The sequence below is a fragment of the Gymnodraco acuticeps genome, unplaced genomic scaffold (assembly GCF_902827175.1).
Source record: "Gymnodraco acuticeps unplaced genomic scaffold, fGymAcu1.1, whole genome shotgun sequence".
In the NCBI taxonomy this organism is placed as follows: Eukaryota; Metazoa; Chordata; class Actinopteri; order Perciformes; family Bathydraconidae; genus Gymnodraco; species Gymnodraco acuticeps.
The window spans coordinates 3,181,727-3,206,519 of NW_022990295.1; the positions used below are offsets into that span (position 1 = coordinate 3,181,727).

At 41.9% G+C, this 24,793-nt stretch overlaps 1 protein-coding gene across 1 annotated transcript in view; it reads left to right on the plus strand.

Moving 5' to 3' along the window:
• arid1b (AT rich interactive domain 1B (SWI1-like)) overlaps positions 1 to 24,793 on the plus strand; it is a 179,161-nt gene that overhangs the window by 18,148 nt on the left and 136,220 nt on the right. Inside the window, 1 exon segment of the mRNA XM_034222221.1 lies at positions 8,325 to 8,525. Within this exon segment, the coding sequence (XP_034078112.1) occupies positions 8,325 to 8,525 (201 nt within the window).

A 24,793-nucleotide genomic window follows, 5' to 3' on the forward strand; every position in this document is an offset into this window, starting at 1 on the left:
CCCCCACCTCATGTTCCCAGCCAGCATCAGTGATTGATTCCCAGTCAGGGCCCTGGAGATGGGAGGCCTGGCCTGGGCTAACAGAGCCTGGGGCCTCCCTGAGGATGACCTCGAGGGACTGGGGCGGGAGGGAAGCCTATTTCCAGGGCCCCTTACCCAGGTGGAGGAGCCCATTTCTGGGAAAGTCTTCTCAGCGGGGTGCAGGAATGGAGGCTCACATTCATTACGGGAGAAAATGAAGGCCATGTCTGCTGCTGCTGTGACTGCTTTATTGAGCTGTGGGGAAAAACAAGTGTGTGTTTGAGTGTATGTATGCAAGAGGTGAGGAGATATTGGTACATAAGGGTTTGGGGGGAGTGAATACCACCTTAACATGCTTTCACACAGACCTTCATACACACCGACACACTGTTCTATTACCACTGAAAGCTGGAATACATTTTCTGTTTTCAATTACAATGTTCAAGACTCTAACCTGCTGTGTTCCCATTCACACCACCACCACGCCGAGTTAACAAACCCCTCTCCATGTCATTTTACAGGCGATAAAGTGACATAGAGTAAAACTGAGGGGGAAATAAATTATATGAAAATCCATTTTTTTCTAATTAACTTTGTAAATTTCCCGCTGAGCTATCAGACGTGGGGACCCGCCGTGTCGTGCCGAGTCCGATAATGAAATCAATTTGGTTCAAATTGTTTCAGGTGACTTTTAATGAGTATCTAATATCCGCCTGAGGAAGGAAGGTCAGGATATTTGTTTGTTATTTGTGTTTTTTTATTTAAGTGATGGATCACTCGCAGGACAAACATGGATGGTTTCACCCTGGAGGACTGGGCAGTGATCCAAAACAAACAGCCTGAATATAAATCCTTGTTTTTTTGGTAGGAAGCCCCCTATGCACCGCGGGTATGACCTGCTTTGACAACTTGCTTTTTACAGATACTGTATTATTACTTCTTATTAAGTGCTTCATGAAAGATATATATATATATTTTAAATATTACACCTGGGTTTCAGGAAGAGAACCAGGGAGGAAAGTTGGAAAAGAGCCTAATAACAGGGGGACAGGGGCTTATTGTAGTTTTTCTTCAGATGAAGCTTTCATAATTTACTCTGCTCCCTCTCCCTCAATGGCCAGCCTCCCAGCCTGAGGAGCTCGTTAAGCTTTGCCTTACAGGGAAGACTAATGGATGGCAGAGAATGCCCCCTCAGGAGCCTTTAGCATAGTTTCCGTTGGTCTGCTCACTTAGTATTCACTTATGTATTTTCACCCTACTCTGAGCACAATATCATGAATAACCATTGCTAATTCATAAACACACTTGGCGATACGGGACCTCGTTCATAATTATCCAAGCTGCAGAAAAGCAGTTCCTCTCCAATACCATTCCATTAGCAAAGGTGGTGATTTCCTTGAATAAGGGTGGAATCTAGCCTGCATATTTAATAGCAGTATTTCAGCTCGGCTCGGGGGGGACGTGGGAAGCAAAAGGGCAGCACATTTACTCAAATAGCGTGTTCTCTCTCTCTTTGGGGCAGATGGGAGTTATTGTTCTTTTCCTGTCCCCCTTTTTCGCTCTTTCATTTGGTTGTGTAACAGCATCTCTCCATGGGGTTCTGCGGACTGGGGAAGTGCATTCCTCTCGTTCCACCACGACCCTTATATGAAATGGTTTTTTTCTGCGGCCCTCTGCTGTCCCGGGGTTTGCGGCAGGCAGGAAACACACAGGACTGAGTGACAAGAAAAAACTTGGAATGTAGCAGGGCTTCAGAAACTGTGTAAAAATAGGCTAGCAGCGCCGCAAGAGGTGCTCTCCCTATATCCTGAAAGCATTTCATTTGCATTGGTTTCAAAGCGATAGTAGTAGCCTACCGCCACACCGTCTAACCTAGAGGCTTTTCAGTGGATTTTCTTCTGGGCAGAGAAACACTGCTGGTTTTCAGCAAGAATGTTAGATGATTTAAAAACACATGCTCAGCACATAAAAACACTGTGAATGTGTTAGGAGAGAAAGAATGAGGATCTCTGATCAGACTTGAACAACACTACAAAATGTCCCTTGGGAAAAGCTTCTTGCTTTAACTAGACCTGGCGCAGGTTAATCTTCTTTTTATTCCTTGTTAAACGGGGAAAATCAGAATGAATTTATTCTTGGACAACTGCATCCTGGCAGGAGATTTGACTGGCAAATGTGTGGTCTGTGTTCTCCCACACTCTACTGTTTGCAGACGATCGCATTGTATTTGTTTTCATTCTCTAATGGTGTTTCGCAGTCTTGTCAGCCACGTCTTGTTTTGTCATTGAGGGTTTTCTCTTTTTTATCTGTCCCTGACGCTTCTTCAGCTCTCAGTCTTGGCGAAGGAAAAGGGCTCCGACGACCCTGCGACCCCAATCTCACTTGAGACAGATGAAGCAGCCTCTCTCCTTCTCCTGCTCCCTCCCCTCTCCTCCCCTAGCTTAATGACGTCTTTGTGCCGGCCGTGACGAACCGAACGCTCGGGAACTTTTTGCACACAGGCGGGGGCTGGAACGGGTCGGTGTGTTTCCGAGCACCCTGATGTGTGTCTGGTGTAAATATTGGTGTCAAACTCAGAGGGCACACCGATCAACAGCTCCGAGGACGACGCAGGAGAGCGAGCAATTATGTGCATTGCGCCAAACACAAAAGCACGTCAGTCGGCCGCATAACAACAACCTCTTATCTGGCTTTCTTTCTTTTCACAACGCGTAGCATCGTTGCCGAACATATACGTTTCCTTGTGTCTCCTTTACGGCTGTCACTCCCCACTCCTCTCTCTCCTCAGATCATTGCATGCTTCTCTTTGCTAGCCAGCCTGCATGCCTATTGGGGCTGGGGGAAGGCAACTTGGATCTGCCCAGCTCCCGGCGGACCAATGCTGCTCTTCATTCATTACCAGACCTTTTACTAACAAGGCGCGCGTGCCGAGATGCAGGACGAGATTGCGTTTTAAGACATAATTCACCGAATGTAGTCTTCTTAGCGATTCAGTGGTCACATGGGAGCGCCACGATGCACACCGCTCAGCTACTTCCCTCTAGGTTACACGATACGTTTTCAGGATGGGGGTAACTTGATAGGAAAGATCTGTCAAGGCTAAGTGTTGTGTGGTGTTAGTTAAGTGAAATGAAGTGATGGACCCATACTAAAGAGTGATCTATTCCTCCCTGAGGCCCGGGCAGTGAGGAGTTAACAGCTCCTCTCCTCTCCGCTTGATGACATCAGTATTGTCTCTGCATCCATGAAATTAATTTTTCTAATCTTAGTCAGCAGGAGCGGGGGAATTTGCACACATTAATATGGAACTCGATCTGTACTCGCCCACTGCTGCAGTCTCCTCTTTCTTTCCCCCCCCCCCTCTCCTATATTTTTCTCCTTTTCATCCCATTCTCTTTCTCCTCTGTTTGAAACAGGCGGGCCCAAATGCACAGCCTGAAATGCAGAGGTTTGTTCTGAAGGCCAGGGCGTCGCTGGGGCCCCATAGTGTAATAGGAATGGGAGAGTGCTCTGCTGCGTGGTATAAATAAAACACATAAAAGACAAGGCTGATTGTCCCAGCAGACCGACCGGCTCTGGCTGCAGCATGTTGATTCTCCTGAGACAGACGCGGCGCAGAGGATAAAGAGGATCCATTGACAATAATTATCCTTATTTGTTTCTCCTCACAAATACACACAGGCTCAAACGCTTTCATTACACAGGTATAAAAAGCCGGCGTTCAGCAGTAGCTCCTACAAGAAAAACACAAGATAATCAATACCCAAAAGGCATCTTGGGGCTAATTTTCATACACAATCAGGCTTGATGCCTTTTTCTATGGTGATATTCAGAACCATTTTCACATGGCAGTAATTTGCACAATGTGATTGCTGAATTGGTTTTTATAATATAATGGCTGAAAAATATGAATCCTGCTATATTTGTAGACTGAAGCTAAGTACAGGGAGCTTTAGAGCGCCAATACTCACTGCAGCTGCTGGTTCTTTGGGATTGCATAGGAACTGTTGCCTACCCAAGTCTCCTCTAATCTAGACAGAATGAAACCACAAGGTGATATGATGGATCATAATGGTTGAATTGCTATTTGGAGGTTCAACTATTTATGTAGTAGTAGCCGTCTCTCAACAAAGCAGGTTGTTCATCATTTTTATTGCAGGGGAAAGAACAAATTGAGGATTTTAGTGGAAACAGTGAATACAGTTGCTTTACGTGTGTGTGAGCCTGTCCCAATCACTGTTCCTGTGCGTGTGTGTGTGTGTGTGTGTGTGTGTGTGTGTGTGTGTGTGTGTGTGTGTGTGTGTGTGTGTGTGTGTGTGTGTGTGTGTGTGTGTGTGTGTGTGTGTGTGTGTGTGTGTGTGTGTGTGTGTGTGTGTGTGTGTGTGTGTGTGTGTGTGTGTGTAGTAAATAACCGGAATGAAGGCCTGGTGCAGACAGGTGATGATTTGGGCATCTGGTGTGAAGGACAAGGGCAGCAATAGCCACAGGGACAAAGTGTGTAAGTGAGTGTGTGTTTCTGCGCGCCAGCCTTGTCTGGAAGCACTTTCATTCCCCATGACTGATAAATCAAAAATATTTAAAAAAAATTGCAAAACAATTTGCACATTTCAAAATGAATTTGGAATAATAGCCATTTACCAATATTGTTTTATGTCTGTTTGATCCCAGTGTGTGTCTCATAATCCACATCGCTGAGCCTTTTGTGTTGAGCATTTTGTCTCTTTCTGATTAGCAACTTAGAACATTAAAGCGAGAAGGAATACAATCATTTTTTTGCAACATAAAAATGTTGTCGATTGAGCTCAGAAAAGCAATTTAGCAGGTTTCACCCCACAGTAATTTCACCCATGTTCTGTTTTAATGGCTTTGTTTTGCAAAAAAAAAGAGAAAAAACCCCTCACGAGAGTCAGAAAGCTGGAGAGGAGTTCATAAATTGAATTTTAAATTTAGCAGTTGAATTACTATTGTCTCCCTTGCCTCCTCCCCTTCCTCCATTGAATGGCATGCCCAGATGAACAAAAGTGAAAAACACATTTTGAAGAAAATAAAAAACAATTTCTCTGTATTCCCTCAAGTTCTTTATCTGCTGTCCCTCTCGGCGCAAACACGATTCACTTTGTGTCATATTCCTAATTTTTTTTCCTAAGTACAGCCATTTCTCTGAGGAGGGGAACAAAATAATGTTTCAATTTTATGAAGAATTGTTGTCAGGGCCTTTTTCTTTATGCCTAGGGTTGTGAGGGAAACGGTGGGGCATATCTCTAGGAAAAGGCGGCAGTGGGCTGAAATCTCATTTACTGGAACTTGTCATGAGAGTAGATAGAGGCTCCGTTTGGGGAGGCGGAGAATCATTTTTTTGCCTCCGTGGACAGGTGTGGATAATGCCATGTGTGAAAGATGGAGCTCTGTATCATTTTATTGAGGCCGTTTTATTTAAGAATTTCCCACAAGTGCGGGAGAGAGTGGGAGAGAGATGAGAGGGATCAACAGTGAGAGACGCTGCAAGATTCTACTAATACACTTTTTTGTGCCTGTGTGTTTGTGTGTGTGTGTGTGTGTGTGTGTGTGTGTGTGTGTGTGTGTGTGTGTGTGTGTGTGTGTGTGTGTGTGTGTGTGTGTGTGTGTTTAATGGAGCATCCACTTGTGCAATCCCAAAACTCTGAAGTTGTTTTCTGTGTCCAGTGCCTTTCTAAGTGCAGCAGTTTTTTGTATTACATTTTGCGTTTACACTTGGCAGCCATGTGAGGGGATTTACTTGTGTAGCGCTCAGCAGTTTTGGCAAACGGAGGACCTCTCGAGATGTATTGGTGAACTGGATGGAGCCGGGGTGGGTGTGTGTCCCGTATCATGAGTGGCACAGTGCCCTGGATATTTAGAAATTGGAGAGTGCCGCCCTTTTGCTTTTTATTGCTTAGTGGATGTATGTGTGTGTGTGTGTGTGTGTGTGTGTGTGTGTGTGTGTGTGTGTGTGTGTGTGTGTGTGTGTGTGTGTGTGTATGTGTGTGTGTTGTGGCTGCCTTGTGAGTGTACAAACATTTGAGCAGATCATGTGGTGCCCATTGCTCTAGAGGAAACACCATTATTGCTACATTAAAAGCACATGACCAGAGTCAAATTTAGCCCATCCAAAAATACTATTCCTTTGATATTCAGTTGGTTTGACTATTTGCAATTCTTAGTTCAGATGCTGTTGAGGACTTCATCTATTTTAGTTGCTGTCAAAATGAAGTTATTAGGTCACTCTAGTTCCAGTTCAGTCAAGATCTTCATTGTTATCCTGAGCAATAAGTAGCCAAGAAAAATAATATCAATCAAGGATTAGAAATGGAAGTATATCCATCATTATTTCAAAAAGTATATTCATAATTTTCTTCTGAAAACATTCTCTTTTTTACGGGTTTTACACTACATTGGCTGATAACTCTAAGTATTGCTTAATGTGCTTCACTCCAATGCTGGCAATCATTCTGTCATTAGGTGTCAGATTTGTCCAGAGCTTAAATATTTCATCTTAATGTCAGAGCTGCTTGTGCACTCTTTGACTTTAGCAACAGGATGCTTATTAACAGTTTCAAATATGAAGGGGGGGAGGTAAGTAAAGAGTACCAAACAGGAAGTGGACTTCAAAAAATGCATTACACACAGACATAGCAAATGTTTTCTATCTTTCTTAGGATTAGGCTCTCAACATCCTGGTGATGCAGACCTTTGCAGGATAACCCCCCGTTCTCCTCCATGCTGTTGAAGAACTTTTAGACACCCCAGAGTACTCATTTCTATCTCTCTTGCACGTGCTCTGGTTTTCTTTTGCGATCCCTCTCTCTCTTTCTCCTTTGCACTCTGTGAAATAGTCCAATGTACTCCACACACATGCCTCAGTAGACAAAACCACTCTAAAGCTAGAGCGGCGTAACCGTCCGCACGTAACCCGCTGAATAAAGTGCTCCCATCCCCTGACATGTCTGCTTGATATTAGCCCGGCAATATGAGGCAGCGGCAATTTCTCCACTGCGCTAGACGAGGTGATATTGAGTTGGGAAGAGGAGAGGGAACTGAGGAGGGAGCTGGTGGTAGAAGAGGAGGAGGAGGAGGAGGAGGGAGGGGGGGGTGAGGGTTAGTTAGAGATGAGAGGAGACGTGTGTGTGTGTGTGTGTGTGTGTGTGTGTGTGTGTGTGTGTGTGTGTGTGTGTGTGTGTGTGTGTGTGTGTGTGTGTGTGTGTGTGTGTGTGTGTGTGTGTGTGTGTGTGTGTGTGTGTGTGTGTGTGTGTGTGTGTGTGTGTGTGTGTGTGTGTGTGTGTGTGTGTGTGTGTGTAAGAAACAGTAGGAACAAAATGTCATAAATCACACATGATCCTACACGGCGGAGTCAAAAGGGAGAAAGCATGAGAGGAGAGATAGAAGAAGAAGTCCACATTATCTGCCCCGGCACACAGACAAACACGTCGCTACGGGTGACGGATTATCATTAGCCGGACGCACTGTACTGGAATTTTCAGATGGCTCACTGAGACCCAAAACAACCTCTTAAAAAGACTCTGAAATACTTACAATGGGATAAATCGCCCATGACACCTTCTCTTTCTTCTCTTCGATTGTGTTTTGTGTTCATATAAGAAGCTAGCTCCGAACTTCGTGTACTTTGACTGCTTCGCTGCCTTTAGTTCCCTCCTGGGATTCAAACTCCAAATGCCTTGTCACCATTGTAATGCACAGTTTGAACCCCTGCCATACTCTCAACACTTCAGTGTTTTTCTTATTTGAATTCAAAAGAGCATGAACGCTAATGTAATTATCAGTATTCCTGCCAGTGAGCAGTAAGCAACAACATGCAAACAAGCGAGCGATCGCTGCGCAGCGATTACTGGCACGGCTGGGCTGTGGTTGTGGGAATAAGGCCATAGAGTTTTTATTGCTCTGGCTTCCCATCGCTTTAAACATTTACAACACTTTTAAAAAGCCTTTCAGACATTAAAACAAAGATACAGGCTGTATGTTTTAATTAAATCATTATATTTTGGCCCTACTCCAGCAAACTTAGCTCCTGATAGCTTTACGCAATAAACATCTTAGCTTACTTAATTCCATTTGTAGTTCATTTATGACCTGTACACTTTAATGTAAGGCTTTTACTCGCTGTACTGTTATAAGATAAATCAATGGCGGCTATGGTTTGTAGTGCGTGCGCTAAGTGGACTTGGCAGACAGATGAATTATTAACCAATCACGAAGCATCGTCGGGAATTAATGTAAATTATTATCCAATAAGAATAGCATATCATTAATCCCTCTTTTCCCCGCTACAGGTGTCCTCCATGGACTTCATGGCTATGAAGCGCTCGCAGCTGTACAGCATGTCCAACAATGCCTACTCCAGCCAACAGCAAGGGGGCGGGCCTTACCCTCCAAACCAGCCATACACATCGCCTCCCCCGCACAGATATCCAATGAGCATGCAGGGGAGGCCTCAAATGGGCATGGCCGGGATGCAGTACCCTCAACAGCAGGTATGTTAACAAACGTTTCCGTGCAATTCATGAATGAGACCCCTCCCCCCTGTGGTGCTGATCCAGATAATTTGTAGCTGGTATTATTAGCGATATTGCTGCGGGACTTTCGCTTCTCGTGATGGAACATTCTCCAGTGGTTTTCCCCCTCAAGGATTGGCATGTTCAATTTGAGATCCGGCCTAAAATTCCAGGCAGCACATCTCTCACGCGCCGGCATGTGGTGGTGTCACTCCTGTTCATCACTCAGATTCCCCTCAGACTCCCACTGGAGCGGAGTGTGCAGGCCCGGACTGGCCATCGGGAGGACCGGGAGGTTTCCCGATGGCCTGGCCTGTTAAGTGGCCTGCTGGCCTGAGGAATTTTTTGTATGTATTGTGAACGCAACGCTGCGCAAATGTGGGTCTGACTCTGCCTCACAGAGGGTGACTGGCTGTCTACATGATGTGGCCTGCCGACATGGCCACTTTCATACAGATCATACACTAATGCCCTCGATTGGTCTCGTGTCATTCAAGCTCGGGAGGGTGTGTATGTGTGGCGCGAGCAAGCGAGAGAGAAAGCGCGTGCACTGGTTACGTGTATTGTTATTGTTAGCATCCGGTGCTAGCTAGCGGCGCTAACGGAATGAGCTGTCAACAAGGTGGAGGAGAGTCCTCTCCTGTCAGACTGAGAGACTGATAACTACAGCTCAGGTGAGGTAAAGGACTTTAGAGTGTTTAGATAGTTAACTTAGTTCACTGTGGGTCTCAAACGGTTTGGTCACCATTTATGTAAACACATATTTCCATTTGAAGGGGGAGTGATTAGTAAAATACGCATGAATAATACAACAAAAAAAAGTTAACTAGGTTAAAAAAGGTAGGATAAACTTTAAAAACTTGTTGAGAGCTAAAACTAGTCTTTGCTGCTGCCTCAAAGAGGAGGGGGGGGGGGAGAGGAGCGAGACAGGTGAGGCTGGTTCAGGAGCACAGACACACTATGCCATGCTAACTATAAATGAACCAAAAACAAATAAATAAACAAGTTTCAATGTTTTTTCATATTGGATATGGTATGTTATTGGCTATGGCCATGTTCTTATGATTTTATGATTATTTAAATGTATACAGAACTGTTTCATATGGGTGTAGTCTCTTTATTTCCCCCTCAAAGTGCACCAGATTGATGCATTTAAGTCCAACATTTAAAATAAAAAAATCTTCCGCGGGGAGCATGCCCCCCGACCCCCTAGAGGATTTGAGGTCCACCTCCACTTAAAATATGTTCACATGGATAGGTTCCTAAATAGATTTGCACTTTTAAAAAAAAAATAGTAACCCATGTCCATATGTTTATTCTGGGGTAGTTTTAAAGTTTATGGCTATCACTACGGGCAGCAACGCTGTAAATATTGACAAATAAATCCAGGAAAATTACACAAAAGAAAACTGGTAGTGGCCTGGTTGGATGTATAATTCCCGGCCTGACTTATTGTCCCTGTGTGTGTGTGTGTGTGTGTGTGTGTGTGTGTGTGTGTGTGTGTGTGTGTGTGTGTGTGTGTGTGTGTGTGTGTGTGTGTGTGTGTGTGTGTGTGTGTGTGTGTGTGTGTGTGTGTGTGTGTGTGTGTGTGTGTGTGTGTGTGTGTGTGTGTGTGTGTGTGTGTGTGTGTGTGTGTGTGTGTGTGTGTGTGTGTGTGTGTGTGTGTGTGTGTGTGTGTGTGTGTGTGTGTGTGTGTGTGTGTGTGTGTGTGTGTGTGTGTGTGTGTGTGTGTGTGTGTGTGTGTGTGTGTGTGTGTGTGTGTGTGTGTGTGTGTGTGTGTGTGTGTGTGTGTGTGTGTGTGTGGGTGTGTGTGTGGGTAGTGGTATGGAAGTAAGCATGTCCATTCTGCTTGGACTAGGTGCTTTAATATATATTCAATTGCTTCTGAACTATATTAGTGTGTTTGTTTTGTTTGTGTATGCATGTCTGTTTGTTTGTGTGTAGTGGAATGCTTTTTGTGTAGCCATCACAGACACACACACACACACACACAGCTGACCCACGTCACTGTCTCTCTGTGCAATACAATAGGCCTGTGTTGGAGACAATAGTGCTTCTGTCTGCTTTATTGAGTCTTAAGTAAATCCCATTTGGACTGGAAGATGTGTTGGAGGGAGAAATACAGGGAATGTATGCATGTGTATTAATCTGTGTGTACTATATGTGTGTGTGGAGGATATGTGTGTCCCACATTTCTGGCAGATCACAAACTTCTTCCGTCTGACAAATCTAGCTCCATCAGTGTGTAGTGAAACAGCAGTACTGAGAGCAACAGTAAGAGACGGGAGAGTGTCCCCCGCTGTCAGTGCCTGCTATATTTAGTCAGCCTGGTCTGCTGGCCTGGACACCTCTTATTGGGGCGAGCGAGCTTCCACACATAGCAAGTCCACAAAGAGAGAGAGGGAAACACAGATGGACTGACAGCTAAACTTACATTGTCTTAGAATATTCTCCAAATGTGTGTGGAATGCTCATGTTTTTATTCATAAAAGAGCTTCTCACCTTTAATATGTTTTGTTATATGGAATATGAAGAAGAGTCAAAATGATATATATATATATATTATTAATGTATTTATTTTATGTTTGTTTATACTATTTTAGTTATGATTTTTATGAACGCATATAGCCTCAAAATCAACACAAGCAAAAATAAATAAATAAAAGAAGGTTAACTTTATTTATTTTAGTTTCAATAGAGAAATAGACGGCTTAAAAAGCTACAAAATATGTAATACATTCACAGCAATAACTAAACATAGGCTGAAGCCAGGACCACTCATGCCTACCTTTATCACTATACAAAAACAAATTAAACAATGATGACATCATCTGCCAAATAAATTTAAATATTTAAAGCTGTAATTGACTCTATTAAATTCCATTCATTTTGTCTGTCTGGCCACGCTGTGCTCTGCAGTCTTTACTGAGACTTCGTTACCTAGACTGCAGATCTACAGTTGCAAGAAAAAGTATGTGAACCCTTTGGATTCTCCACACATAGCGTTGTGTGTTCCTTCCAAACAACTCAACTTTGGTTTCATCTGTCCACAGAATATTTTGCCAGTAGTGCTGTGGAACATCCAGGTGCTCTTTTGCAAACTTCAAACGTGCAGCAATGTTTTTTCTGGACAGCAGTGGCTTCCTCCGTGGTGTCCTCCCATGAACTCCATTCTTGTTCAGTGTTTTACGTACCGTAGATTCGTCAACAGAGATGTTAGCATGTGCCAGAGATTTCTTTAAGTCTAGCTGACACTCTAGGATTCTTCTTCACCTCATTGAACATTCTGCGCTGTGCTCTTGCAGTCATCTTTACAGGATGGCCACTCCTAGGGAGAGTAGCAACAGTGCTGAACTTTCTCCATTTATAGACAACTTGTCTTACCGTGGACTGATGAACATCAAGGCTTTTAGAGATACTGTTGTAACCCTTTCCAGCTTTATGCAAGTCAACAATTCTTAATCGTAGGTCTTCTGAGAGCTCTTTTGTGCGAGGCATGGTTCACATCTGGCAATGCTTCTTAAGAATAGCAAATTCAAAACTGGTGTGTATTTTTTATAGGGCAGGGCAGCTTTAACCAACACCTCCAATCTCGTCTCATTGATTGGACTCCAGGTTGGCTGACTCCTGACTCCAATTAGCTCTTGAAGAAGTCTTTAGCCTAGGGGTTCACATACTTTTTCCACCCTGCACTGTGCATGGTGTGTTCAATAAAAACATGAAAACATATAATTGTTTGTGTGGTATTAGTTTAAGCAGACTGTGTTTGTCTATTGTTGTGACTTAGATGAAAATCAGAACACATTTTATGACCAACTTATGCAGAAATCCAGGTAATTCCAAAGGGTTCACTTTTTCTTGCAACTGTAAACCTCATCTGACGCATTTTGATGATGTCAACACACTCTCAGAACGAGCATTATTGAGGAGGCTCAGGGCTTTCGCAGCATGAAATACACACAATTGGGAGTGAGTGGGGGTGTGTATGTGGAGACAAGCTGTGCATAGAGAGTAATGACGTATTGTCAGTCACGCACAAAAATACATCCCTGTTCCTGCTCCGTGATGAAATCCTCTGGCGTATTAAATAGCCCGAACGTAGCGCTATGGAACGTAATTAGTTCAAATAGAATTAGTTGTTCACTCCGGCTGTAGCCATGGGAAATGCGCTTCTAAAGTTTCTAATTATCTGGCTCTGGCTTTAAAAGCAGCACCACCGCATTGCCTATCTGCAGCCGGTGAAATCTAGCTCACAGTAATGAGTTCGGAGGAGGAGGTTTAATTCCACATTCTCAGATGAGCGTAATGAGCCTCACCTACAGAAAAGCGGTCAGGGGTCTGATCGGGGGGGGGGGCTGAAAATGAATGCCCCAGATGTGCACTGCATAATATACTGTATATCGAGTCTTAAAGTGATTCATAATTACATTTAAAGAGATGCAGCAAACGCAGTTAAGATGGACATAATTGCAGCTGTGTGTGTAGGAGGATAACCCCCCCCCCCCCTTTCTTAACCTCACATGCTAAGAGACTGCCCCAGGATCAGCCGCACAGAACATTCCCACCGTCTTCTTGACTGCGGCTGCATCAGCAAGGGGGATTGTGGGTGATGTAAGACACGGCACACACAATTCCCCATGATGCATTGCGCTTCAGGGCTGAGACCTCAGCTTGTTACAGCCAAGCATGCTGGGATGTTGCCAGGCAACGTGACGTCAACAAAGATATGCGTGTACGTCTATGTATGGTGTACGTCTATCTCTGTGATTTCCCCAAGACTGTGTGTGTGTGTGTGTGTGTGTGTGTGTGTGTGTGTGTGTGTGTGTGTGTGTGTGTGTGTGTGTGTGTGTGTGTGTGTGTGTGTGTGTGTGTGTGTGTGTGTGTGTGTGTGTGTGTGTGTGTGTGTGTGTGTGTGTGCGTAGTGGGTTTTAGCAGAGGAACAAAAGGTCCTCTTTGACTGTCTTTCATTATTATGATTAAATCCTGCTGAAATTAAGCCGCACTTGTATTAAATAAAGACTCCACAGTAATACATTTCATCCACTGGAGGTATTGGATATAGAATATGTAGAAATGTGTCTCCGTCCTATTGACAACACTTTCATATCGTGGACATGTATCTTTGTATCAGCTTGGATTTATGTTACTGGTTCACTTACAATCATCATAGGTATTTTATCCTTTAATCAAAGGGAAAGTTATTATTTTGTAACTTACCCTAAATGAAAGACGTGTTTTTGTCTTTAACCATAACCCCAGAAGAATAACGATTACTTGAATTTAGTCAAATAAGACATCAAATCCTCAAAAATTATTATTGAACAAATTTAAGAAAAATGTTAAATCCACAGACCTCTTTATAAACAGTTATTTACATAATTTTCTGCCAGTAAAAAGTCCCTATGAAAATTGTTGACAGCAGAGGGGCAAGGCTATTGTTTGATGCGTTTAGCACCACAAACAACTTCATAATTACCCCCTAGAATCTGGGGATGGGGTCAAACGACTGATGACAGATTTATGGTGACAGATATCAGACCAAAAAACACTGCAGCATCCTTTTGTCTTTGTGTGTGCAGGACACTAACATCATAAACACAATAGGTAGCTAGACCCTACCTTTCATTACACATCTATGTAAAATATACTATATCCAAACAGTGAAATGTATATATTCAAGCACACTACATGCTGCATTGACACGTTCACGTATCCATAAAAAACCATGTGAAGGAAGCTAGGAGCCAATACAAAGACCTCTCTTAAGATGAATTTAAACACTGTGACTCAACTGCTAGCTTAATGTTTTTGTTTACAGTGCTATTGGTGTACATGTAAACTGTGTAATTATTGAGTCCAGAAATATTTCTTGGGAACTTTTTAACTGTTAAGGCCACATTTATTGAATTATTCACTGTAGCTGTGTCTGTTTCCTCAGTCACACATAGTACAGAGAGTATGCACATGATCATACATGCACTCTCACACACGCCGTGACACATTCTGAACAGACCATTTCACTACCAATTAGCTACTCTCCTCATGACCCCTTTCCTTGATCCAGCCATAGAAGGCAAGCACAGACACTGATCCCACTGTTGATGTCTGAGATTTTTTTTAAAACGTCCTACTAGCCTCCAACGAATACACCTAGAACTTGCATTAGGTGTAGTTAGCATCTTGCGGCATCTGCATGCATGTGAAAGAGTGCTGGTGGAGAGTTTAGGTGATGTGTGTGTGTGTGGGGTGATGGGAGCCAGAAAAAAACACATCAGCTTAAAAAAAGAGCAAGGGGAAGAAGGAGGCTGGTGTGTTGGAGACACGAAGAAAAGCGTCTGTTAGGGAAGTGGAATGAAGTTGAAAGCAACAAAAAAAAAAAACCTAGCCAATTCTTAGCGTAATTTCCTGTGATTTCAAAGTTGGCAGACAAGAGAGGAAAAGGAATTTGAAGGAAACATTAGTGTTTGATGTGAAAAGAGGGGAGGGGTGACGGAGGGGGAGAAACAAAAAAAAAAGGTATCCTGGAGAATGAAAGAAAGGGAGAAATAGAAAAAGGAAGCAGTGTGTATGTGTGTGTCTGTATATGGAGAGGGGAGGGGTTGTCAAGGAGTCAGCCAGAAACCATTAGCAGTGTTGGCTGTTTGTTCCTTTAACACTCGGCCAACTTAATGGAAGCCAAGCATTTAAAGTCAAGTGGAAATGTGGCTCAACTGCTGCTGGTCGCTCCATACGAACCAAAACCCACCTTCACAAGCATGCTGTCCTTCTCTACTTAGTATAAATGTGTTTAAGTCACAGTTTGCTTACAAAGGTTTTCAGGAATCCTCGTTGTTCAGTAGTGGTCAGCTGGTAAAGAAGGAAGGAAGAAATATACATCTGTTTCTTTCAAAAGCCTGCACTCCAATCAACTGGGCAAGCTGTGTACATTCCTGAATAATAGGCAACATTTCGAGATGTCTTCCTCTTTATTCACTCCATGTGTTTTTCAAATTGGTTTTCACAACAGTTCACCACTAGATTAAAACCAGTGTCATGCAACTGTCAGTATAAAATGTTATGGCTTTTAAATATTGCTGTAGAGAAGCACTGTTTTCAATTGAATTGTAATAACAAAAATCCCTATTGTTGTTCTGTCTTGTGGTTTGGTAACAAAATAGGCCTTTGCGCTTCAACATGTGACAGTAGAAAAAAGCACAGGTGTTAATATTCAACGTAATGATGGCTGCATTCCAATTCGCTTCAGTCTCAGGGTCTTGGTATCATTCATGCTGATTTATGTCCCACTGTCCTGGATTACTGAGACACTTGTAGAGAGTGAAGCTGTCATTAGTGTTATTAGTAACACCTGTGTTTTTCCTACCAAAGAAACCGAAGCAGCTGAAGGGAATTCAGCCATCGTTAATTCAAATATTCACAGCTGTGTGACATAACTACAGTAACCAAGTGTCCTTCATGGAAAATATTGATTGACAGGTCTCTTTATGCCTAACCAGAATAATGAGACAACAAGCATTTAACTCAATCTTGCCTTTGCTAATAATTTGTGAGTACTTATCATGGCCAGAAGAAATAGTGATTGGGCTCTTAAGTTACTACTATAACAAAAAGCTGTAAAAATCCGTCCAAACATCATCTTGCTGACGATCGACTTCAGGGAATTAGATGGGTAATTTACGACATTGATTGAGCCTGGGTGGGGGGGGTTCCTCACTAGTGGAGAGAGCGAGGGCCGCTTGGAAGCACTTAGGGGCCCCGGGTGCTGGGGTTGTCTCTGGGGTTAATGCAGCCAGCGCTGCTGCCTCTGACGGATGGCTGGGAAGCCCCAATAAATCAGCCCCTCTGCCAGGAAAGATGGAGCGAGAGGAGGGGTGGAGGTACAAAGGGGACCACTCCAGCCTCGTCACCACCCTCCCCTTGTTTTTAAAAAAAGGTTTGCTGTTCAAAGTACACATCTGAACCAGGCTGATACACACAACACACACTTTCTGTCTTTCTTCTGCACAACTCCTGACCACGCCAGCCCACAGGACACTGGGCATTTTTACCTCACACTTAAAAAAGACATTAGGGGAGAGAGGGACAGAGAGGGGAGGAAGTGGGGGGTAAAGGAGAGGAGAGAAAAGGATTCACAGAAAGGAGGACCACTCTATAGAAAGTCTGATTCATTAAGGGTTCCTCTCTGGCTATAGAATAGATGAAGTTTCAGGATCAATTAATTAGCAAGCTAGCCTATGCATGTCAATGGCTCTAATAGCCTGCTCTCATTTGTAACTTTTATTACCCCACTGCTGTGAAGTGGCTCTCAGCCAATCAGACTCCACGTGGATGCGATCTTACGTTGCCATTAACTGGAATGGGGGGGGACTCCCCTCCCATTTTCACACAGCAGCTGAAGCAATATCAATTATATAAATGTAAAGTGTGTGTACGCTAGATCACACATCAATGAAGATGACAAAACACAGAATGGGACACGCATTAGTAAATTCTGTGTCCTATGTATAATATATATCGTGCTATATGTGATATGATTCAATGGATTTGTAAGCCATTAGTGAAATTACAAAACAAGCTGTCAGTCTTTTCTGTTGCATTAGTTGTATGAGCTCTGCATCATGCTCACACAGGCAGGTGAAGTGATGTTGGAATTGAATATAATTTAGTGTTGAATGCAGGCAATCGGTATAAAACGTCAAAAAAAATAGTGTTTTTGAGAGATCCAGGCCTGACGCTCTGTGTCTGCAGCGCCTATTGATAGGATAAAACGGCAGAGAGATGAAAGTTGAGCAAAACTGAGGGAGCGATGACGAGAGGGGAAAGAAAGGGATGCTTTACGTCTCTGCCGAGTTAGTGGGGGATTAGTCGCCGCTCTAATTGGCTCAGCGAGAATTCATCTCGGTTTTCTTTTTAGATTAGAGATAGATTTCTACACAGGTCAAGTCTGCTGCAGCTTCTGCGTTTCTGGGCTTCATTTGTGGAGCGGAGAAAGTGAAGAGACGTGACACACCATCAACTTTTGAAAACAGATCTGAGGAGGCTCAGATTGGCATGATCAAGGTGCTACCACATCCATCCATTTGGTGTTAGGTTGGTACGAGGAGAGAAGATGAAGACGGGGCCCAGTTTTATAGACTTTGGAATCTAACTTCAAAGTACTTCAAAGTCACACCGAAATAACTTGAATTAAGGTTGAGATGAATTGTATAAGTTACCAACACGTTGGCGTCACCTTTTGAGATGAGCACTAAGGATAATAAATACCGTACATAAAAAGTCTCTTAGAAAAATGTACTTATTAAAAAAATACCTTAAACATACTGTAGCCTTGAGCTATTTTAAATTCCATTACACCATCTCAAGAGAATAAACTAGTAGGTACTAGTATTAACCAAATATAATGAACACTTCTGGAAGGTTAAATTGAAAGAAAGGAGAGAGACAGACGGAGAGAAAGTGTTGCATTTTTAAGTGTGTTACAAAATCTTATATTGATCCCATTAGGGTTTTTAGATATTTTAAATATAATGTGTTATCGTACAGTGATGTACTGTATCCACATGACAAAGAATACATTTTTATTTCATTATACACCCAGTTGCCAATTTATTAGATGAACTTTCTCCATTTAGGTGTTGAATCACCTTTATGGTCATTCTTTAAGGTGCAGTTGGTGTTGCTGTTTAACTACAGTATGTTGCGTTATTCTAACTCGTTAACCTAAAACTTGAGTTCCCATTCTAATAAAGTGCATAGTTAATTACGTATAGGGGAAATATTTTTTTTCCAAACACCGGGCTGTCACCCAGAAGATCAATGTTAATTTCCTTTGTGAAATGTATCATTGTTGACTTTTTAATTTACGTCCAGAATGAGTTAACATACTTATTTGAGGCCAAACCATGATCTCTTATTTTTAAACCTTACCAGGTTTTGTGTTGGTTTTTTTCTATACAATGTTATCCATTTGTTTGAAACTGCAATTTTACAGTGAGGAGTTATATAGGTAACTATAGCCTAGCAATGACAAAGCTGGTTGGACACAATAACAGAAACACCTTACATTATAGTGCTTTATAGTTCTCTTTCAATATCTTTTATTTTATTTTCAGGTGAGACAATACAAAAAACATTAGGGACAACACAACAAAACATAATAAAACACACAAAACAATAACAACATACAATGACAAAAACAGACAAACAGTAGCAACCTAGTAATCTAGTACTTTACAGTTCTAAGTCAAACCAACACCTCATAAAAGTTTGAACAAAAACCTATACTTCCAAGGTGTCATGTTAACATAAGCCTACCTGCCTGTAACCCTTTAACCCATCATCCTCACATCCCCAACTCCTGCTTCATCTCTCACACACCACCCCACTCTGACCCGAAGGAACTCCACAATCCATGGAGTCACTGTCATTTAGCACAGCGGCACCTCGGAGCGTCAGCATCCCAGGAAGACAGCCTCACAGCAGGGGATGTCAAATACCAGTATAATCTCCCGCGCTGATGTCGACCGCTAATGGTGAACAAGCGTGTTTCAACTAGAAGCCCTCCCTCCCTCCCTCCCTCCCTCCCTTCTCCCTGTTCAGATGTAATTGACATGAATCCTACACAAGTTCGAGCCTGTCATCGCAGCGAGCGCTGAAAAAATGCTGGAATGATTGATCAAAAAGACATTTCAGGGCTATTTTGCGCTGAATTTTGATGTTTACATGTGTCGCAAGCCTTCCTTTCTTCTTTCTTCCCTTTGAACTTTAATGATGATTATTTTGTATCTGTCAAAACAGAATTAAGTTCAAGTTACCTCTAGTATCAGGTAGACAAAATGTCCAATATAAATAATCAATAAATATTTCAGGTGATTATTGATCTATTTACCGTTTTCTTTGTGGGAAAGCCTTCAATAACTCAACATCTGCACCCTCTCTCCCTCTCTCACTCAGATCCATTTTTGACCCCCCCCCCCCCAATGAATCACATTAGCTGTTGTTTTCTCTCGCTCTTTCTCAATCTCCCCTCTCTCTTCTGTCTTTCTTGGCCCCAGATTGGGGTCAGGAGTTTAGTAGGGAAAAAACATTTGGAGCCGATGGCATGGGGCCCAAAGCCTCTCGCAGAAAAGAAAAAAAAAGATCGAAAAAAGAAATCGCTGTTCACACACACATTACGGAGAGCATTAACCTGCCCTGCTCTGCCTCTCCAAATGTCTCCATTACGGCTCTGCTTGGAACAACACAGGCAGCGCTAGTCGCAGCCAGCCATCAATTGATGTGAGCAGAAAACGGAGAATTACAGGGAGGGGAAAATAAAGAAAGACAGACAGGGGGCAGAGAGCAACGTTTGGCAGTCTTCAGAAAGGAATCCGAGATGAAAATATAGAAAGAAACACAGCCTGTGTGTCTAACAGTCGATAGCTTACACTATCTGCTCGCTTTCACTCACCGTCAACACAATGTTGATGTTATCACAGGGTCGATAAGTCACAATCTTTGAATAGACAGGCTTGTGTTTTCATTTGGGAATAAAAACTGCGGTTTATGAAGTGCTCGATGCTTCATACATTGAAAGTACCAGACAATACATCTGGAATTTGTTTGTCTTTGTTGAGTGTGATAGTGTTTCAATTCTGGGTTTACATTTTGCCTAAATCCTGGTTTCTATCACACCACGATTGAGAAATATATCCCTCACCCTTTTTGTCTCAGTCCTCCAAGGGCAGCTCATTCCTTAAGGCATCAAGGGCTTCCCAATGTATGAGGGGGGGGGGGGGGGGGGGAGATATCTAACCTTGCGAGATGCAAGGATGATGACGGGTATCGTTATGCGTAAACCCTCTAATGTTTAATCATGAGTCTGTTGATGCTGATCTGTCCCACAAACATAAGGACTCACCTTCACCTTGTATCGCAAACCAGGCTGTGATTGGCTGATCTTATCACCGCACAGAGCTCAAGAAGCTAGTTTGTTTTGTTTTGGTCCTGAGTGTGATGGGTTGTCAGCTGATCAGAGTTTATATTTACGCTATATTGCCAGTGTTAGACTTAAACAACAGCACATGTGTTTTTACATTTGACCAAATCAGACACTATCTTGTTGCCGTGATAGCATTGTGTTGCGTGTTTCAAAGAACTTACAAAGCTTATTGTAGTATTACATCTAATTTTCTAGGATTCCGTGACTAACTAAATGTTGTCTAATGCAGTACACAGGTGTGTTGGAATGGAAAAGTCAAGCAAAATAAAAAGTTTGCAAGACACACATTTCTGGTCATGGATTTTCTTAAAAATGACAACGCTGAACAAAAGCATATTTTTTCTAAAGTTAGCTGCAACAGCCAATCAAACAGGTCGCTTAATGTCGAGCATCGAGACATATCCCACATTTCAAAATTCTTGAATTTAGCCAACTTGTTTACAATATACATCCATAAAATATATTATCCATATAAATGAAATGTTTGTTTGTGTGAAACAAAAGAAAATAGTTACCATTTTTTTTTGTTTTTAATAATGTTTTTCTAAAATGATACACATCTTTTATACAAAGCGTTTACTATAAGAAAGATTAATCAAGTTTATTTTAAAGATGCATTCACCACAACAATTGATCCCAACATTTCTGCAATTCTGCCATATATTATTTGATTCAATTATTTTTCTGAGTCCCCCTCATTTTATAACAGTAGACTATTTTTTAGAGGCAGAGATTTTAAGGAGTGATAGACAGAAAGACAGCAGGAGGAAAGGCAAGATGCAGGTCAACTGAAAAATGAGACAGTTGGATCATTTAAAAGCTTCAGCCTCTTATAGCAAAAATGCTTTAGAGAAATATAAGAGGCGAGAGTTATTTTGATAACGCTATACTTTTTTATCCTTTGACTGACAGGTCTGACAGCTTTTCCTCCCTAACTGTTTTTACCTGCTACGCTTCCTTACTAAAATATCCTTTGATTATATGCCTTTACAGTATGTTAACTTTGAGATTCACTGAAGTGCTCTAAAGTCTAAATATAAAAGAAATCCAGTTTGCTTTTGCTATCTGTTTACAAATGCAATTATTTGAATGTTACTGTTGTATATTTACGTAGATCCTGTTAGTCAAGTTCTGATAAACTGATATAATACTTTCTTTAAAGGCAGTTGTCTGTTAGTATACATACACTTCTTACAGTTTATTCATCTTCATATTCCTGGCCTCTTCCTGCCCCTCAAGCAGGTTTTTATTTATTTATTTGGGACCATTGTTTGGAAGAGTTATTTTCCATTTGCAAAAGATACTGAAGAAAAATATCTGCTATTTGGACAGACACACTTAACGTGCAACAACATGTTTTTGATCGATATATATGGAAGTACGATTAAGTCCAAGCAATACAAAATATCTTAACTTGCTGCCAAGTTACATAATGAAAGTTGAATGGGATTATATATAAAAATGTCAGTTTGAATCGATGACGTTGGGCTTTCAGTGTAATGCATTCTACTGTTAGCCAAACAGGTATAGGGTATTACAGCATCCATCAGTTCCTGTGCAGGAAATTATTATAACACAGTGCTAACGGTGTTCTTTCATATGTCTCAGTTTGCACTACCGACACATGCTGGATTATTTGTTATTATTGTTAATAGCTACCTGTTTGGGCATTTCCATCAGGACCAGGGTGTGGCTTTTAATAAGCACTATTTTCCCAAAATGTATTGCCCACAAAACATTTAGGAGTGAATTGAAAATATAACACATTTTTGGTGGTTGTGGAATGACCCTAGGAACATCTTAGAAAACAGACAAACAAAATAAATACATCTTCGGACGCGTTCAAATGACATATCAAAGTAAATGTTTGATTGACATCTGACAGCAGTGGCCTGGTACTTTCAAGTTGAAAACATATAGTTGAAAAAAGATGTAGATCTTGATGCATATGGCTTTGTGACTGCTGAAATAATGGACTATGGAAATCAACACTTTTACTATGCAGTATGGTATTGGAAGAAAGAAAAGGCAATTTAACTGTAAAGCTTCTTTCTGGTTAAAAGCATTAAGAAACTAAATGAAACCTTTTAGAATCTGACTTTTAAATACATTTAAAAACAGCGACTTTTCTATGTTCCTTCCTTTTGCTATGTGTATTGCATTGTGGGAAAATAGTTTCCATTAAGTCATACTGGGAAAAAAAAGAAAAAAAAAGAGTTTTGTTTTGTCACTTTTCTGCTTAAGCCTCCTTAAAATCAATGTGTAGATTGCAAAGTACCGCAGCTGATTTACCCCGGCTCGTTAGTGCTATTTGATTAATTACATTCACCTGGTGTTCCTGGTGCCAATCTGAACTGCATTAAACGTCTCTCTGCCTCCTCCATACCTCCTCAAATGATGTGAGTATAAAAGAACTTGAAGCTCTTTGGCGTCTTCTTCCTGTCTTCATTCGTCTTCATCATTATTTCACATTACCCTCCTCTAAGACTCTTCTTGCTTCCTTCCTCTGCTTCTCTTTTACACTTGTCTGTGTCGCTCCATCCTCCCCACATATCTCTCTGTCTGCCTCGCGTCTTTATCAGTCTCTCTCTGACTTTATCGTGTGAAACATCGCTTTATCCATCCCTTTAAGTATCTCAGTCTGTAACGCCGCTCCTTTATCTCCCCTCTGCCTCTTATCTCTAAATCTCTGTCTCTCTAAACATTTATCTTTGCCACCGTCTCTTGGTCTCCTCACATGTCTGTATCATGTTTTATTGCTTATATCCCTTTCTCTTGCTTTTCTAAGTATGTAATGGCCATCTAGCAGGACAGCATGCTGATGCGTTGCCTGTCAGTGTGTGTATGTGTGTGTTCAGGGGTCAGGGTTGCGGCTCACTGGTTGGCTGAACCCATCTGTCAATCAAAATTGCTGACCTGTGATCCCGGTAGCAGCCAGTTGCATCGCCTCTTTGACAGAATTAACAAAATCTTGTGTATTGCTCATTGGCCCAATTGAATAACACGTTTTTAAACTGCTGATTTAAAGCACACGCACACACACATACACACACACACACACATGCATATGCACACACACATCCCTGCGATGGATGAGGGTTAGCATCGCTATGTATTGCCCTCCGTTTGCAGAGCAGGAAGACATTGTCTGCCTTTGTATCTGATTCTTGTTTTGATAGATTTTTGATTGAGTTCTTCTCCGTGTTTGTGTCTTTGTATCTTAATATGCCGCCAAGGCTTTTGTTTTCATCACACTGTTTTCTACAGTTTATGGTGAATTATTTGCTTCGCAGGACGTCTATTCTGCGTCATCTCTCCCTATAGCACCTCACATCTGTTGTCATTTCATTACAGACATTTATTTAACACCGTGTGCCTGCCAAGACACTCTGGATAAATCACACTGTTATTTTCTCTGCTTTCACCCACCTGAGTGGAAGGAAAAAAGGCAGAAAATTGTCTTTTTTTCTGCATCCAGCAGTTGTGTTTATTGGTGTAAGCAGCGGCACAGCGAGTCTGTTTATCACTAAGCATATTTTCAGTCAAAGGAATCAGGTTTCAGTGAACTGGTGTGTACTCAGTGGGTACAGTACATTCATACAGTTGCCCCCAGCGATCAAACAGAAGCTGTGTTTGAATGGCTCTTTCTTCCCTCGCAAAGCCACTGTGACAGGTTGCTACTTGTTAGACCTCCAGTCTGCCTGCTGTCTCTGTTCCTATTGACTGACTGACTGGCGGTATTTGGTTTGTCTCCATGACTGTCTCCACTGCTTGCTTACCTGATTGCCTGTCTACCTGCGCGCATATCTGTCAGTATCTGCTCTTGAATACACTATAGTAGTGTATATATATATGTAACTATAAGTAGTTATAGGTAGACAAAGAGCTTGTCATAGCAGCAATATCAGAAGCAAACCTTTCCAGTTGCTGCAACCAACATTTATTTACATCTTCATTTAACTGCATATTATTTTCCTGATTATGTCTAAAAAAAAATCAGAATATAGTAAAACAGTGAATCAAGTCCAAGGTAATGTCTTTATTGTCTGTTTGTTCAGTCTTAACCCCAAACATATTAAGTTTTATCACAAAATAAAACTGCCTTTCTGCCGTAGTTGCATGAAAAATTACTTTGATTATCAATAATATATTGGAAAAAGGTCTATAGAATGCAGCGTTGTTAATGTTATAAAAGACAGCTTGCTTGTTGTGCTCTGACATGGCAAAGAGTCTGCTTAAAACAAGTATATTGTGATCCATTAAAAAGGAT